This window comes from Leucopleurus acutus (assembly GCF_964270905.1).
Source record: "Leucopleurus acutus genome assembly, chromosome: 19".
Classification (NCBI taxonomy): Eukaryota; Metazoa; Chordata; class Mammalia; order Artiodactyla; family Delphinidae; genus Leucopleurus; species Leucopleurus acutus.
The window spans coordinates 53,636,334-53,654,301 of record NC_139161.1 but is presented as its reverse complement, the minus strand read 5'-3'; the positions used below and the strand labels follow the sequence as shown (position 1 = coordinate 53,654,301).

The 17,968-nt window shown below is 45.6% G+C and overlaps 1 protein-coding gene across 1 annotated transcript; it reads left to right on the top strand.

Moving 5' to 3' along the window:
* Nucleotides 1–446: 446 nt before the first annotated feature.
* Nucleotides 447–14,652, top strand: GSG1L2 (GSG1 like 2; the record flags this gene model as incomplete). Its single annotated transcript, XM_082861633.1, has 5 exons — nt 447–741; nt 8,968–9,015; nt 10,047–10,199; nt 11,466–11,577; nt 14,394–14,652. 5 exons carry the CDS (start codon nt 447–449, stop codon nt 14,650–14,652), a joined length of 867 nt encoding a protein of 288 aa, XP_082717759.1.
* Nucleotides 14,653–17,968: the final 3,316 nt, after the last annotated feature.

Sequence of the window (17,968 nt, the reverse complement as noted above, 5' to 3'; positions counted from 1 at the left end):
GCCAGGGGCTGGGGGTGGAGGGATGGGCAGTTAGCATCTAATGGGGACAGAGTTTCAGTTTCGTGAGATGAAAAGAGCTCTGGAGATCGGTGGCCGAACGCGAATGTACTTAAGCGTGCACTTAAAAACGGTTAACGTGGTGAATTCTGTGTTATGCGTATTTGCACCACAGTTGAGCAGAAACAGAAAACTGGCACCTCCAGCACCTCTCCAGCGTGGGCGGGACAGAAGGGCTGACACTGTTAAAGCGGGGGCGTCCCAGCGCTATGCCTCCTCAGGGTACAGGTGCTCAGAGGATGCTGCACGCTGGAGAGCACCGGTTTCCCGGGGGGATGTGAGGGAAGATGTAAGAATGCCAGATGGCGGGCTGAGGAGGGGCAGGTACCGTGACAAGGCAGGGGAGGGGGGCCCACGGCTCATCCTGCCTCTGCACCCCGCATTCGGCCATGGACCGGGCCAGGCGACAGCGGGTACTGGCCCTCCTCCCCGTCTGCCTCGCCCTCGCCTTCTCCCTCACGGCCGTGGGCAGCAGCTACTGGTGTGAGGGGACCCGGCGGGTGGCAAAGCCACTGTGCCAAGACCATCCGGAGGTGCTGCACTGCATCCACTACAGCAGTGGCAGCAGGGACAGCGGGACCCAGGCCGTCCAGTACATTTGGGAGACGGGAGACGACAGGTTCATCTGGCGCAGGTTCCACCTGGGGCTCTGGCAGTCATGCGAGGAGAGCCTCGACAGCACAGGTGAGCACGGCCTGGGGGGCCCGGGGGGACAGGTGCGGGATGGCCACTAGGGCTTGAACCCCAGCTCTGCCGCTGACTACCTGTGTGGCCTCGAGCAAGGCTCTCCACCTCTCTGAGCCCCCGTTTTCTCACCTATAAAACAGGAACAATAGCTGTACCCATCTCTAGAGTTACCATAAAGATGAAATGACCGAATTCACTAAAACACTGCGCCAGATACAGGGTGTTTATTACACATTCGCTTTGACCATTTCCTAGTGTCATTCAGTCTCTGGTGAATCTCAAGTGGCCCCCCACCCAACCCTAAACTGCATCCCCACACGTTTAAGGGGTCTTGGAACAGAAGGTTCTCTTAGGAAACACACTCATCATCATTGGTGGGAAGGGAATCCCCTGTACGGAGCACATACCAGAAGTAAAACCATGAACAAGTCAGACCTTTATCTCAGGCAACCTTGAAATAACCCCAGCAAAGTAAATAGTGTTTTCTCAGCTCGCAAATGAGGAAACTGAGTTTCAAGCTACACAGGAGCAAACCCTCCACCACCACCATTACTCAAGCCTGATTCGTGGATGTCTTTTGAACTTCAACGGGCTTGACAGGGTGGTGGTGAGGGAAGTGGTGAAGGAAGAGGACAGAGAAGAGGAAAGAGAAAGTTATAATTTGGAGGACGTATTTCAGAAAACTGTTTTTACCTCGTGAGCAACCGAGGAAGGAGGAATTCGGCAGCCTGGCTGCAAACCCAACCCCATGCTCGGGGCCAGGATGTTCTTCCCTTCCTGCTGGGAGAACACGGCCCTCAAGGTGGAAAGGAGAGGACCCCCACCCCTCAGCATGCCCACCCTGACCTCAGGCTTATTACATGACATCCTTGTACAGTTTTTTGCTTTTCCTGAAGTTTCTAATTGCCTTTTCTTTCCCCATACCCGTAGCATTAGTAGTTTATTCCTGAGGTCTAAGTAAAAGGCAACAAGAAGGAACCCTCTAAGATGCTGTGTGCCCCTCCCCATCACTGCCCCCGTGGTCACTGCAGAGGGGCAGTGCCAAGCCTTGCCCTCCCATGTATACAGGCCAGTGCCTGTGGCCTTTGCTCTAAGTGTGGTGAGGACACTGCAGCGGTACAAGGAGCTAAGGCTACTGGCGGGGCTCTCCCCACCTCTCTCCTCTGGGAAGTGCACTCTCTTCCTATCCGTCCACTCTCTCTACCCTCATGGACAGATGCAGGAGGCTCACGGCCCTGCCTCCTGAAGGGTCCTCAAGATAGTCTCAGGTTTGTGGTTTGGAAAATACAATCATCATACCCCTAGGCAAATTGCTTGAGAATTACCATTCCCTTTCCAAGTCCCCATCTGAGGGTCGCCTATTTCTATTTCCACCGCTGCATATAAAGAAAGCATCATCACACCGGCTATCAAATGGTGCACATCATAATCACCCAGGGAGTTTGTAAAAATCCAGATACCCAGCCCTGGACTTTCTGATTCAGCAGATATGGGATGCGGTCTATAAACCTGCATTCCTTTTAAAAAAATATTTAACCAAGGTAATATTTACACATAGGTAAGAGATCAAATCATTTTGAAAGGCTTCTAAGAAAAACTAACAGTCTCCTGCCGCTTCCTACTTCATAACCTAGTGCTATATCCAGGGGAAACCACTTTTAGCTTAGTTCTTTCTTCTGGTATTTGCCTCTGCATTTCTAAACAATACGCTGATATTGCTATGTTAGATAGTATCTATTAGATGTTAGATAGTATCATGTTAGATAGTATCTATTGACTTCCTGTCATAATAGACAGGGATAAATTTCTCTCACCACCACATCCCATATCTGCCATCCTTCTAATATAGTTATATTGCTATTTTATTTAAATCAACAAAACAATAATTTATTTACACTATACACGTATTGTTCATCACAGAATCAAGAAGGGTGCTATCACTACCTTAAACTTCTTATACAGCTTTTTGCTTTTCCTGTAGTTTCTAATTGCCTTTTATTTCCCCATCCTCATAACATTTTTTTTTTTTTTTTTTTTTTTTTGCAGTACGCGGGCCTCTCACTGTTGTGGCCTCTCCCTTGGCACTTTTGTCAACACACAAAGTGTTTACTACACACACCCCCGTCTTCTCACGGGTCACATGACTGAAAGGTTTTTCGTATATGATCAGGAAGACGTGCTGAATTCTAAGGAGGGTTGATGTTTTCAGTGATTCATGGACAAAGCCAAGGAAAAGTAAAGAATGTATTTCTTGACCCTTTTTTGATTTACGTTTATCTTATATGCTTGATGTCAAACCAGAAGGAGGCTTTACCAAGGGCTTCGCTGGGTTTCCTCAACGATTACTCCACAGAGGTACCTTTTAAGGTACTCTTTGTAAAATTAAATGTGTTGATAGTCAAACAAATTTGGAAAATGTCGTAGACTACCTTTCCTTCTTGGAAATTCACAATGCACATTAGCACATTAAAATCTCAATAAAGAAACCTGTTGATTCTTACATATCCCAGTGTTTCCTAAAATTAGTTGAGGTAGTAAAAAAAATGTCTGTGTAGAATAAGGATTAATATCCTGTGAGACTAGTGTTCAGTGGGCACTGAACTCTTTGGAAAAGGCTGATCTAGAACATCAGACTCATTTCACAGATGGGAAAACTGAGTTACAGAGGTAGACAGGCCCCACTGAGGATCGTATAGCTAGATTCTGATAGAGCTACACATGCAACTCAAACTTCTTAACCCTGAGCCCAGACTTTCCCTACAAACCCACAATACCCAAAACTTAACTGAAGGGCAATGGTCTTATAATTGTCAATGAATAAGTTTGTGCCCATCCATCTAAAAATAATACTCCACTCACACTTTTATATATTGGGGGTTTTTTTCTTTTTATTTCTTTTTTTTTTTTAAAGGCAGACTGCCACATGCAGCGCCTCATTTGGATGTGTCTGGAGTCTTGGAAGCTTGACTACCCTACGTTCTCCTATAAATGGACCTTGAGAGCTTGTTTGGAGGTTCTAGCAGGGGAGCACAGCTACTCGTATACCCTCGACCAAAGAACGGTCCTCCTCTGTCAGGGAAGGTCGTCCTCTTCGACAGAGCGTGCAGCTTCGGGAGGGACACAGATGGAGTGGTGAGGGAGGAAGGGGACACCCGCCTAGCCAGCCAGATCAGCTGAATGAACACTGGCGATGAAAGGGGTGACAGAGGTTGCAGCCAGATCGCCTCACATCCTACATATTTCTTGATATAATAAGGTCGTCCAGGTAAACCGAGGTCTTTCAATATTATCATCACTTTATTAAGAAGGAAGAAAGGAGGCCATTGTCCTCAGAACACCTTCCTCCTCCCCAGAAACGTGATCACTGTGCTACAAGATGCCCCGAAAACAAAAAAGGTTAGAATTAAATTGTTACTAGATAATAACTAAAACAGTAGCAAACGTATAAGGAAATAAAGCAAAAGGCCTACATTAGGTTGCAAATAAATGCCTACAGAAGGTGGTAAGGGCTGGCGGGGAATGCCAGTGACCTTGAAGCCTCAGCTTTAGCTGAAGGGGGCACGTCTTGCTCAGCTCAGCCTTACGGGCTTGCGGGCTTATGAGCTCAATGTCATCAGTTCCTCTGGTTGTTCAAGGGGAGCGAGCTATCTGGCTTTCCATGTGAAAACACATTGCCCAGGCCCAAGAAAGCATGGCTGCAGCGGACCGCAGCCTGGGGCCCCCTCGGGGAGATTACTCCGTACAAATTTCTGCTATTGAGTCTAATTTAGCTCAAGTGCCCGGGAGAGTTGGGGGCAAAACAAAGGAAAAGACTGCAACTGGAGGTGGATGGAAGGCACCCACCCGGGGCTTTAGACAGAGGGTCAGGAGAGGTGAGGGGGGCTGAGCAGATCTGGCCGTAAGGACTCCAGCCTGGGGAGGATGTGCAGGAGAGGAGCCTCGGGCTGTCCGGCCACCCCCAGCTCTGCTGCCCCCTGAGGCTTCCTGGATATTTTCCTTCTGAATCAGCTCCATCTCCATCCCCCTAAAAGTTGACCCTCCGGGGATCCCCTACCTGGAGTGCTACTTCCGGTCATCCTCTGTTAAGTCACACCGAATAGCTCTGCACCTTCTTCCTAATGCCTTTAAAGAGAGAGAGCATCCTCCGAAGTGAAGATTTAAAACAAAAACTCCTGGTTGGGGCAGCGTTTCGACTAACTGTTCTTTTTCTTGGACGAATGAATTAGTCAACAAAATGTGTTGATTTCCAATACTATGCTGTTCTGCTAAACTCAGAAAGTTCAAGGACATAGGGACCTGGGCACCCCATAGTGGGTGGGGGCTTGGGGAGAACAGCAGACAGGTTTCCAGAGTCTGTCCCCAGGACTACGACACCGTTTCCTAGGCTGGCTGGCTGTACGGCTTGGCTGGTAAACTTCTGTCCAGCTATGTAACACCTGCCTGTCTGGCTTTGTGGGATTTATAAAGATTTTTCCTTTTAATCCTGCTGGGCTTATTCAAAAGGAACATCATTTCTGAGGATTCATATTAATCAAGGGGTCACTGTGGTCTGACCCTTCGCCCAGGCTAAACTCACCCTCCTAAGCTATTGGGAATTCTCTTAATCTCCTTGGCCGGCCTCCATTTTCACTTTGCCCTGCCCCTGGCTCTGTACCTGGCCTCCTCTTTACTTCTGCTGAGATAAGGCAGCCCTCTTCAGAAGACAAGATAGACCCTTAGGCCTCCGTGTATTAAGTATAAAGACAGCAGGTGGTGATGTTGAAAAAGGCGCTGGGTCCCGGGTGAGAAAATCCAGTTTCAACTCCTGATTCTACCAACCTGTTTGAGCCTAGCCTCCAAATCTGTAAACTAGGGATATCTGTACTTGCCTTTATCAATAATTAAACACACCAAAAAGTGGAAGGCTGCTCTCAAGATACTTTCATAACTTTCTCATTGGAGGACTTTGATAAAACCCATTTTGCAGATGAAGAAAGCGAGGCACAGAGAAGTCAAGGAACTTCCTATGATTCCTGACTGGGGCAGAACTGGCATAGAAGCCAGTCCTGTTGGATTTAAATGCCGCATTCTGTCCATGATGTCCATCTGCTACCCTCACTCCAGGCCTGGCTCACAGGGTTCTAGTGAGGAGCTGATGAGATGATGTGAAAAAAGGACCCCCATCAGCCCCAAAGTGCCTTGCAAGAGAGCAGGTGCGAGTGTTGAGATTTCCCCAAGGCTGTAGACCTCCCTAGTAGAACTGGGGCGACCAGGACGAATGTTGAGCTACCGTGGCCATAACACTGCTATCAACCAAAAAAAAAAAAGCACAACCTAAAAGCTGAGAATTATGTTTTATCTGGGGCATTACTGAGGACTTAAGCCTGGGAGACAGCCTCTCAGAGAGCTCCGAGGGACCATTCCAAGGAGGAAAGGGGGGAGCCAGGATATATAGGAGTTTTTGCAAAAAAACAGGTAATCAAACATCAAAAGATTACTGCTAATTAAAGAAAAACCAGGCGTCTCAAGAAAATGAGCGCAGCACTTTTCTATGTATGGGAAGATGCAAGAGTCTGGGCTTAATGAAATTCTTCCTTTGATGTGCCTCTTCACTATCTAGGGCCAGTATCCCGGTTTTCCGCAACATCCTTTGTTGACTGATACGGCAAGTGACATTCTCTGTCCACACCACTGCTGCCGCCAAAAGCAGAGAATCAACCAGGAAAAATGTCCCACTGCACAATCCAAAATGGACTTAATGAGAAGGCTGCAGAGGCCAGTGTGGCTGTAGATTGGCAGCTAGCTCCCTGATTCTGTTGCGCTTGGTCCCAGGCGGTGTAAATACGCTCCTTCGGGCCACTTGTTGTGGACAGTTAGGTGACAGATGAATCCCTGCTTCCGAATCAAGCCCAGCAGGGCAGCTCAGCCAGATGGCGGTATCATAAACCCAAACTTTATTTCTCTCCTTCCAGCAGAGGGGCAACGCAGAAGCATGAAGGAATGAGGCCCGAGGGTACTTGGAGGTTGAGCATGGCAAATCTCAAGGGTTATGGCCTTTGGGCATCTGTACCTTCAAAAGCATGCACCTGGCCATACATAGCGTACTTGATGAAGTAGAAGGTGAATGCTGGCTTGCGCTAAGGAAGCAAAAAATGGGTTCTGCATTGGGAAGTCAGCTTGCTGGAGAGAGGACATGAAAGAAGAAGAGAGATTTAGACGTGAGGCTGGAGGAATGGGGGGAGGCTGTATGAGTTCTTGAATAGGAAAGTGATCTGGAATTTTCTCTTCTGTAAGAGAAAATATATTTTCTAAAGTCCAAAGATGCTCCTCAACATTACTTCTCTCCCTGAAAACTTCCAGAAAAGTTAGCTGACGTGATCTTTGCCCTCAAGGTGCTTACAGTCTAGTAATAAATAATGATTTATGCTAACCATAAGCAAAAAGGCCCCATTAGAACTCATTTTTTAATTTATTTATTTATTTTGGCTGCGTTGAGTCTTCATTGCTGCACGCGGGCTTTCTCTAGTTGCGGCGAGCGGGGGCTACTCTTCCCGATGCGGTGCGAGGGCTTCTCATGGCAGTGGCTTCTCTTGTTGCGGAGCATGGGCTCTAGGCACACGGGCTTCAGTAGCTGTGGTACGCGGGCTCAGTAGCTGCGGCTCACGGGCTCTAGAGCACAGGGTCGGTAGTTGTGGTGCACAGGCTTAGTTGCTCCGCGGCATGGGGGATCTTCCCGGACCAGGGCTCGAACCCGTGTCCCCTGCACTGGCAGGCAGATTCTTAACCACTGAGCCACCAGGGAAGTCCCAGAACTCATTTTATTCCATTAAGGTTTAAGTGCACAGTAACTAGGAGAGCAGCCTTCCTACCTAGTATCTCATTTAATCTTCAAAGCAAGGCTAGTGTGGGGACTGTTGAACAGATTTTAGCAATGGGAAAGCCATTCCTTTGAAGAGGTAATGATCTATGCCCCTAACTTAGCCTCTTTTAGCTCCGACCAGCCCAGACTGGGACAGCAGGATGCATCTCCGCTGCAGCCGGCTGGGCTGCATTAAATCAGCGACATGGCTGGACCGCACAGGCGGGGCCCCTGCAAGCCCAGTTCTAATGCTGAAAATGCCTCTACCTGTGTCTTCTTTACCATTCCTTCCTCTCAGATGTCCTTGGACCCACTCTTCCTAACTGTGCAGAGAAGAATCAGGCAATTTCCCAGGCTCCTCCCACTCTGCCACCCATGATTCATTTCGGGGCTGAAGTATGGAGAAATTGGCACACCCACCTGGGACAGGATCCCAGAAGGTGATTTGCTGTGGTCTCAATCATCCATCTGTCACTCACACCCAAACCAGAATTTGGTGACATCCGTCCACTCAGTAGATATTTAAGGACTTAGCTCCTTCAAAGGGACTACACATCAAAAGTAGCAACGCAAGGTTTTCCAGCCGATCTGCGCAACGTGACAGATGATACAGGCAAAGCACACCCCCCAGAGCACAGAAGCAGCCTGGTGGTGGGTTCTGCCCCGTACCTGGTACACACATAATAACTGCTTCCTTTCGCTTCCCTTCCAGAAAGCAAAATGGAGTACGAGTAGTTGGCTCACTCGGTAGCAGAGATAGTTCTGATATCTGCTCTAATTCATTTTTTTTTAATGATTACGAACATTGTCACTTGCCCTCTACCCAGAAAGAAATTATTTCAGACTCATACCATCAAGGATGCTGTTTGGGAAGTCAAGTACCCCTGGTCTAAGGCTTGCAGCATCAGTCCAGATGGGCTACGTTACGCTATAATAACAGACAAGCCCCAAGTCCCAGCAGTTTAAGCCAACAAATTCATTTCTAGCTCTTGCTGTTTGTACTTTTCAGGTCGGCGAGCAGCGTCTCCTCCCTGGAGCCACTCAGGGATCTAGGCAGACAGAGACTCCATCTGGACTTGGGCTTCTGTGACCATGGAAGCAAGAAGATGAGAACCTTTAGACGAAACACGGGCTCTTAAAACTTCTGACCAGAAGTGACCTCCTCCCCCCATTTCCACTCCCAATTCTTGGCGGAAGAAAGGCACACGGCCTAGCCTGTACCATGATCCCCCAGGGAGGTGCACCACCTGTTGGGGAGCGATAAAGCCACACTCCCCAATCCTTGTTCGAAACGACCTGGATGCTCTCAAGGGATCTAGAAACACAGTTTGCCCCTCATAGTCCAGGTTCACCCTACTTGGGCTTCTGTGCTCTTTTTCTTCTAGGTGAAAAGTGTAGGAGTTTCCAGAGTCTAATACCAGCTGAAGAACGAGGTAAATACCTTCCTCACGTTCTGACCACCAGCCCTCCTCGCACTTTGGACAATTTCTATGGTTTTGGTTGGGTTGGGGGAAAAGAGGAAAGAGTTATTTACGGTTTTTCTACGAAGTCAAGTCCAAAGGCCAGAACCACTGGCTCTTTTCATGTGCCCTGTAGTCAGTAATGCTAGAAAATGTTAAACCACCAACTTTGCGGAGGAGAGGGGAAGCCCTGATCGGTAGTGTTTGCAACTTTCCAGGGAGTAAACGCTCCCACCATGGCTGATTTCAAGCTACCGATGTGAGGTGACCACAGAACAGGAAAGAGATGAGTCTAGCTCATCACTTCCTATAGCGTTTTTTCTTTTCTATGACACTCATCAAATTTGTACTTACTTTCTTAGTGTCTATTTTCCCAGCTGGAATATAGCTTTTGTGATGGCATGGACCACATCTGTTCCATTCATTGCTGTGTCTACACAGTACCTAACTACCTTACAGGAGGTCTTTTGCAAATAATAGTTTCTCTCCCTGCCCCCTTTATTCACTCCCTTTCACATCCAACGCAGTTTCTTGAAGCTGCAGATGAGGTCCCACCCAAAGGGTAAATCATGGGCTCACACAGAAACAAATGAGATTTTGGTATCTCGAATCAGGGCTCCTCAATGCTCAGATTCCTTTGCCCACCCTGGTTAAGTGGATCCTCTCCTTTAAAAGACAAAGATAATGTCTTCTGGTGGAATCAAAATAACACTTTAACTTTTGAACTAGGCCATGGGACCTCCAGTATCCCTTAGCTCCCCACATCAGAATTTTGCTTAGTGCTTTTTCCCTTCCAGCTAACAACAATCTTTACAAACTTCTCTTTCAAGCCCCAGGACCCCCCTTTCACTGTCAGCTTTCCAAGACTCTGCAGAGGTATCTGTGGTTTTTCACCCCGCGGTGCTGGTTTTGTATTTTTTGTTTTAGAAGTGAACTAACTCAAAGGATTAAATATCCTAGTACTTCTAAGTTCCCAGCGTCTCTGTCATCCTTACATTTTGCAGGTGTTTTGTGGCTGTGCATTGGGGCTGAGGTCCTGAATATCCTTCTGACGTTGACAAGCGCCATCGTCCTGGGCTCCAGAGTGAGTTATCACAGCTCTGGGTTCCACTGGCTCAAGGTGGATGCCTCTGTAGCCATCCTCATGGTGCTTGCAGGTACGTTCCCCAAGCGCATCATCAGAACAGGCAAATTCCCCACAGCCTGCCCCAGAGGGAACTGGCAAAGCTCCAGGCTGGCTCTTCCTGTCGCTAGCCCATTCAGCAGGACATCTGGTCCACGGGAGAAGCTACTGAATTAATCCCATTGGTGGAAGCAATGGGTGACTGATGAAACAAAAGGGGGATAGGCACAAATGGAGAATAAAATTCATCAGTATGTCTTTGTCACAACTCTGGGAAGGGGGTCCACTGGCTCTGAGAACAGAGATTGCTTTGTTTAATACAATGGTTAAGCATGAGTCTGTGGAGAAATCCTCCCTGCGTTCAGATCTCTCCTACTTAATGGCTGTGTGACCCTGGGCAAGTGGCTTAACTTCTGCAGGCTAGCTACCTCAAAAGGCTATGGTGAAGACTAAATAAGAATGCACCTAGTATATAGTAAGTACTCAAAAAAATGGTAGCTTGTTAAGAATTATTATCCAAGTTTGGGGTCAATATCCCACTGAAGATGATCCCCAGTTGGTCACTGCCTGCCATACATTTATTAAATAAAAACATAAATGTAATGGGAGTCCCTGAAAAAGAAAGACAAAACAATAGGACAACTAATATGTAAGAGCAAAATTCAAGGAAATTTTCTGGACCAAAGACCAAAATCTGTATATAGAAAACTCCCTCCAAATACCTGAAAAAATTACACAGTACATTCAAGTCCTAGACACATCCCATTAAAACTGTTAAAGGAAAGAAAATCCTCTGGATCTCCAGGCAAAAAGACCAATTCACCTACAAAGGACAGAAAACCACACTGGCAACTGACTTCGGTTCCCACTAATTATTTGCTATGTAAGTTTACTGTGGCCAGAATATGTTCAGATTTTTATGCAAAGTTTTTATGTGTCAGCAAACAATCCACATTCTAAAGAATAACGGGACAGAACTCGGTAAACTATGGCTTAAGGCCAAATGTAGCTCAAGGACCTCCCCTACGTGCTGGGAAAGAGAGGATAGAAAATTGATGTCTCTGAGCATAGTGACACAGGGACAGGATAAAACAGAAAGATGTGGTCTTGGGAGGGATGACATGGCAAAGGAACCTATACCACTGTGTAGATCGGTGACTCTAAGAAATTAGTGTACATGTAAAACATGAAGGCTGCTTGGAAGGGCTCAAGGAGGATGCTAGTGGGCTCTGGACATCCAACTCATGTACCGTAGAGAAACTACATTCTTCACTGTGGCTCACAAGCTTTCCTTGTGCAGGGCTCCTAGCCATGGTGGCCCACATGATGTACACAACCATTTTTCAAATCACTGTGAACGTTGGACCGGAAGATTGGAAGCCTCAGACGTGGGACTATGGCTGGTCATACTGGTGAGTTGCTGGCCACGGTGCTCAAGCCCCAAAGGACCAGCAGGGAGGCACACAGGTTTTGTAGGACCACTGACCTTGGTCATGGTTCTGCCACCTGCTACTCTTGGATTAGTTTCGTAATCTTTCTGTAGCCCAGGTTCCTCATCTGTAAAATGATGTACCTGTCTCAGCTGTGCTTATGGGAATATAAAGAGGTTATGTTTATAAAATTCTTGGCACAGAGTAAACTGCTCAAGAAATAGAGATAGTGCTGTTACTTTCTTAAACACAGCTTAAGGGGAAAAGTCCTGCTATAATTCCTAATAAATACTTCAATGAGGAGAGACCCAGCCCCTGATTCTAACGGAAAGACAGGCCATGACACAGAAGTTCTAGCTCTACCAGCAAGACTCGACCATGTCACACAAGACCACAGGGGTTCTCTTTGATGTGGACCTCCGAATCCTGGCTGCATCTTAAAATATATATATACATATACTTACATTTTCCTCCTCTATAACAACCTCGTGTTACTTTCTCTTTGTAAAACGAGTGTCATGTTCAGGGCTCACTCCCTCATCCTACTATATACCAGCGTTTGGCAGATACACCTATGTTATGACTATCCATAAACTTCATGATTTATTAGATTTTGAACGCTTCTTCATCTTTGAAATCTGAAGAAGTTAATTTTTACAAATGTTTCTCTTTATACCATTTCCTCCACTTGTTTGTCACTTTAGCTGTCTCCCTCTGAGCAGGTGCCATTGGTCCTGAGGTGACCTCACCAGCACTGCACACAGTCAGGAGTACAGCTGCTCTAGAGCTGAGAGGGATGTCAGGTGGGTCAGGATCTGTGGCCAATTTATATTGAGGTCCTCCTGCTGTGGATGTAAAAGCAAATCCCAAACATCACAGGAGTTTGAAAAATGGTCTGTTTGTTTCCAATGCCATTTTGTTTCCTATTGCTTTCAATTTCTTAATTTTCAATAAAAGAAATACATACAACTAGTTTTTAAAACTCAAATGGTACTAAACATAACAATCTCTCAGTCCCATCTCTCCCTGCTCTACTCTTCCAACCCACCAAAACCCTCTGTCTTCCTGCTCCGCTCTGGAATGGAGCTGTCGAGTGGAGATGTCCCTTTGCTAGTCCCTTGTTTCCTTGGGTCCTAGGTCCTGTATCATTATCCTAGTTTAGAACCACTTTTTTGTGGGAGCACATCCTCCAGTAGCTTCTGAAGAAAGGATTCAATGAGAGATAAATTATTTTATTCCTTGCATGTCTGGAAATGTATCTTTTCAATGCTCCATCTTGATTGATAGTTTGGTGGTATGTAAAATTCTTTGTTGAAAGTCATTCTCCCTTAGAATTTTGAAGATGTGTCTGTTTCCTTCTAGAATGTATTGCTTCCATCAAGAGTCCAATACCATTCTGATTCATGTTCTACTACAGGTAATCTATTGTTCTCTACTCATGATAATGTCCCTTGAAGGGGATCTTCTTTCCTTCACATTCATTCTTCTTTCATGTGCTTGGTGAGCCCTTAAATTTGAATATTCACGTCCTAGAATTCTGAGAATTTTGTCTTTGGTTTTTCCATTCCTCAGTCTTCTGCTCTCTTTTCAGAGAATTTTTATGAGTTAGATATCGGGTCTATTGGATTAATTATCTAGATGTTGTTGCACCTCTTATATCTTCTATCTCTTTTTGGCATTTCTGAAAATTTTCTATTTGTCTCCAACTTTTCTATTGAAGTCTTATTGTGAATCTTATTGGACTTTCCAAGATCTTCCTTGTTTTCCAGTTGTTCCTTTTTCATATACCCTGGTATCGCTTTATTGATGCAATATCTTCTCATATTTCTCTGAGGATATTAATCGAAGAGTTTTCTTTTTGTTGCTGTTTTCTTCTCTTCCTTGTGTTATCTTTTTCCTTCAGATTCCTTTCTTTCTTTTTGCGGTGGGGAGGAATTTGGGTTTTTTTTGGCCGTGCCCCATGGCATGTGGGATCTTAGTTCCCCAGCCAGGGATCGAACCCTGTGCCCCCTGCATTGGAAGCATGGAGTGTTAACCCCCGGACCACCAGGGAAGTCCCCAGATTCCTTTCTCTTCTGTTTGTTGTTGGGCCTTTCTCCTAGATCTTGGTATCCTTGATTGTCAAGTCATATTTAAGGATGACTGGAAACCCTGGAGTGGGGCTGGAACTTAATAACTGGTAGGATTTTTGTAGCTGATTGGATATGGAGCTATTTATTTTACCTGGGAATTCCACCCCATGAAACATACACACATGTCAGTTTGCAGAGGTTCTCAGCAGCCACTCTTCTGGGTTCTGTGAAAGATGAAAAGTGTAGACTATCAACTCAGAACGCAATAGGCTTCCAGAGGATAGGGATATAAAAATAACCATGCCCAGTGCCAGTGTCCTGGGTTAGAGACAACAACAAAAAGTAATACATATGTCAGCAGATACTATGCTGAGTACTTCCCAGGCCCGTGTGAATTCCTCACAACCATCTGGTGTGCAGCACTGCCATCATTCCAGTTTTGCAGATGAGGAAACTGATCCAGAAAGACGAAGTCGCCGCTTCAAGGTCCCACAGTTAGTAAGAGATGGGTACAAACCCACAGTGCAAACTCAGCACAATGACTCCAGAATCGCTTCTCTTAACCATCAACACGTTGCCTACAACAACACATTGGCTGCTCTCTGAGATCGGTGCTGCAAAACCCAGGTCCACATTGGGTAGAACCAGCAGCTAATGTTCCACCCCAGCAGGAAGCCCTGGAATCATAGCCCTACACCCTTTCCTAACTGTGCCTTTTGTTGACAGCCTCGCATGGGGTTCTTTTGCCCTGTGCATGGTGGCATCAGTCACGGCCACGAGCAGATACACAGCAGCCCGCGTGGAACTGACAGAGAAGAAAAGCGTGCGGAAGGGCAGTCAGCTCTCTCAACACAACTTCCAGGAACCCGAGTCTTCAGAAAGTGTGTGGGAAACAGAAGCTGCTCCCAGCCCCGCTGGGCGTACCCTCGTCAATATATCTGAGCACCTGCCATCAGATGCCAAAGGCAAGGTGTCCGTGTGCTAGCCAGGGTTCATGGCTGCCAGATCTGTACAGGCAGACAAGCCAGGCACTTATGTCCACAATGAACATCTTTGGAGTGGGCTTCCCAAAGCTGTGGTCCAAGTAAACCTTCCACCTGCCATCTTACCCTTCACTAAACACCTTTGGCTTCAGTTTCTGATTCCTGTTAACATGTCAGTATCTTTAAGTGACATAATATTTACAGACTATATCAACCATTGATACTCTAGTATAAATGAGCATCTCACGCTTTCCTGAGAGTTTAATAAGGGTGACAAAAAAAAAAAGGGGGGAACATGTGGGTGTTAAGAGTAAGAGAAGCTGAAGAAAAGGGAAAACAGGCTTTGACTCCAAAGGATGTAAATTTGTTGCCCACACAGTTTTGTTGATAGAAGAGTCCAGAACGTTTTTTCCTTAACTGGCACACACAAATTGATAGTATGTGTGACTATCCCATATTTTCTTTTTTGTTTTAATCCAGAAGAAACGAATTTAAAAATTAGTTTTGTGGTATTTTTAAAACATATTTTCTTCTAAACTTTCTAATTTCCACCTACAGGAAAATCAGTCTGGAAGGATAATCAAATGATAAAACAAAATGAGAACGGTTGAATGGAATGACATCTTGTCACAGTTAAGTGGAACAAATGTTTGAATTGGTGTGCTTAAATGAAATTACCAGGCACTTCTGTTTCTAAAAATAAACATTGCAAAACATGCAAGTCTTGTGTGAAACAGTGGTGTGCCACGTGCTTCCTAACTTGTTCAGTTACAATTTTACATAAATTTATCTTGTATTTTAAACTAACATGTTATTGAGGCCACAGGTTGTTAGACACAGAATTTGGGTTGTTAAAAAAAAAAGGACTGTCATATTCTAACAACCCTAAGTGCATCTCAGCTTAGACTCATTTTTCAAAAATGTGTTTATGTTTAGTGAATATATCATTTCTGAAAAAAACCCCTGAAATGTTTCAAATAAAATCACTCAATCTGCTTATGCTGAACTGTAACATTTAGATTGTCATAGAATAAGGGACAGTTCAGCTAACTTCTTCACGTTTGGGGCTCCAGTTGAGTACCTGCCTAATGAATGATGGTCCCGTGGCATTTTGTGTTTTGTTGAATCACGCATATCTGAAGGGATAGTAAACGGATTTTCACTGGAATGAGCCCAGTGCAGAGAAGCCGTGCTGAGATCCTCTGGAGCAGAAGGGTTTGTACCCAGTGACCTCTGCCCTCCACAGTGTACATGTTCTGTTACGTGATTTGTCACCCCTGGGTGTCTGTGGAGGTAAATCCTGTGTCGCTGATGTCTGGGGCTGGGGGAGTCAGTGATCAACTAGACCCCGGGCAGGGCAGGAGACGCCTGGTTCCCGAAGCTCAGGTCAAAAAACTGATTCTTTGCTACATTCTGAGTTTCCAAGGCCCTCTGCTTCCTTTTATAGATATGTATTTTTTAACATCTTTATTGGAGTATAATTGCTTTACAATGGTGTGTTAGTTTCTGCTTTATAGCAAAGTGAATCAGATATATGTATACGTATGTCCCCGTATCTCCCTTTATATTTTTTGTGTTGATTTTATTCAAGTACAACATATATATACAGAAAAGTACCCAAACCCTAAGTGTGCAGCTTAAGGAACTTTTAGACAATGAACACAGCTGTGTAACCATCCCTCAGTTCAAGGTGTCTCATTTCCATCTATCTTTGCTCTTATAAAACAAATTCGGGTGGATTTTAATTCCTCCGTATATTGAAATAATCTGTTTACAGGTCTGTTCCCCTCTTATGAATTATAAATTATTTCTTTGCAACATGAACTGTCCTCTGTACATTCCAGCATCTAAAACAATCGTTGGCAAATAGAACCCCCAATACACATGTGTGTATAGGTATGTGTATACATACACATGTATGTTTATACAAGTATGTGCACACACATTACCTGACTTAGCCCTGGCATCCTTCACCTCTGAATCCTGTCCAGAGTCCTCAGGAATGGGTCTCGATATGCATTAAGGAAAAGCAACAAGGAAAACCAACACAGACTAGGAAAAAATTGTCAGAAAGAAGAGAGAAACCAAAACCATCGGGCACAGCAATGGGACAGAGCCATCCTGGGTGTTGTCCACACGTCACCTCTTATATTCTAACTCTACGCAGTGGTGCAGCGAGGAAGACAATAGCATTAGTATCCTCATTTCCAGATGATGGCCGTGACATTCAGAAGGTTTATGTGTGTGCCTGAGGCTACACACAAGTCAGAAGCAGAACTGGGGTTCAGACTCAGGGCTGTCCAACTTCAAACCCGTCATGCTGCCTTTCTGGAGGCGCAGTGGGAGCCACGTTCTTTTCTCCCCTTCTCCCTGCCTAAGTGAGGCTGTCAGAGGGCAGGGCGCTGGGGCATTTTGTGGAGGAGTAAAGGGGTTGTAAACGCTGAGATGAAGCCATGGAGGGAACACCCTTCTCTGATTCACAGATGGATTAGGGCGAGTGCAAGCTACACTCGGCCTGAAACTGGATGTGGTCCAAGTGTGGCTTCTGCGTGGAACCGAGGAGGCTGCAGAGGCACCCGAGGTGAAGGCAGGCTGGGACTAGCTCTGATCCAGACTGTGACTTTCACACCCCAGGTTTCCCAGAATGGTCCCCGACCCCATAAATGCATTCATACTGGTCTTAGTTCTCAATTCTTGGACTAGAAAATACCATTATTTCAGGGTTAGGTGAAGGTTCAGGCATCTTTTTTTTTTTTAATTTTAATTATGCTTTATTATTTGACCTACATGCTATTTATGATTATATTGATTAATTTTAAATTCTTTTTTTTCTTTTTTTTTTTTTAAACCCCACATTTATTTATTTATTTTTTTGGCTGTGTTGGGTCTTCGTTTCTGTGCGAGGACTTTCTCTAGTTGTGGCAAGCGGGGGCCACTCTTCATCGCGGGGCGTGTGCCTCTCACTATCGCGGCCTCTCTTGTTGCGGAGCACAGGCTCCAGACGCGCAGGCTCAGTAGTTGTGGCTCACGGGCCCAGCCGCTCCACGGCATGTGGGATCTTCCCAGACCAGGGCTCGAACCTGTGTCCCCTGCAGCGGCAGTCGGACTCTCAACCACTGCGCCACCAGGGAAGCCCTTGTTTTTTTAATATAGATGATTTAGAATATTGCATTAGTTTCAGGTATACAGCACAGTGATTCAGTTGTGAGTTTTGTTTTTTTTTTGCAGATTCTATTTCATTATAGGTTGTTACAAGATATCGAACATAATTCCCTGTGCTATGCAGTAAATCCTCGTTGCTTTTCTATTTTATGTATG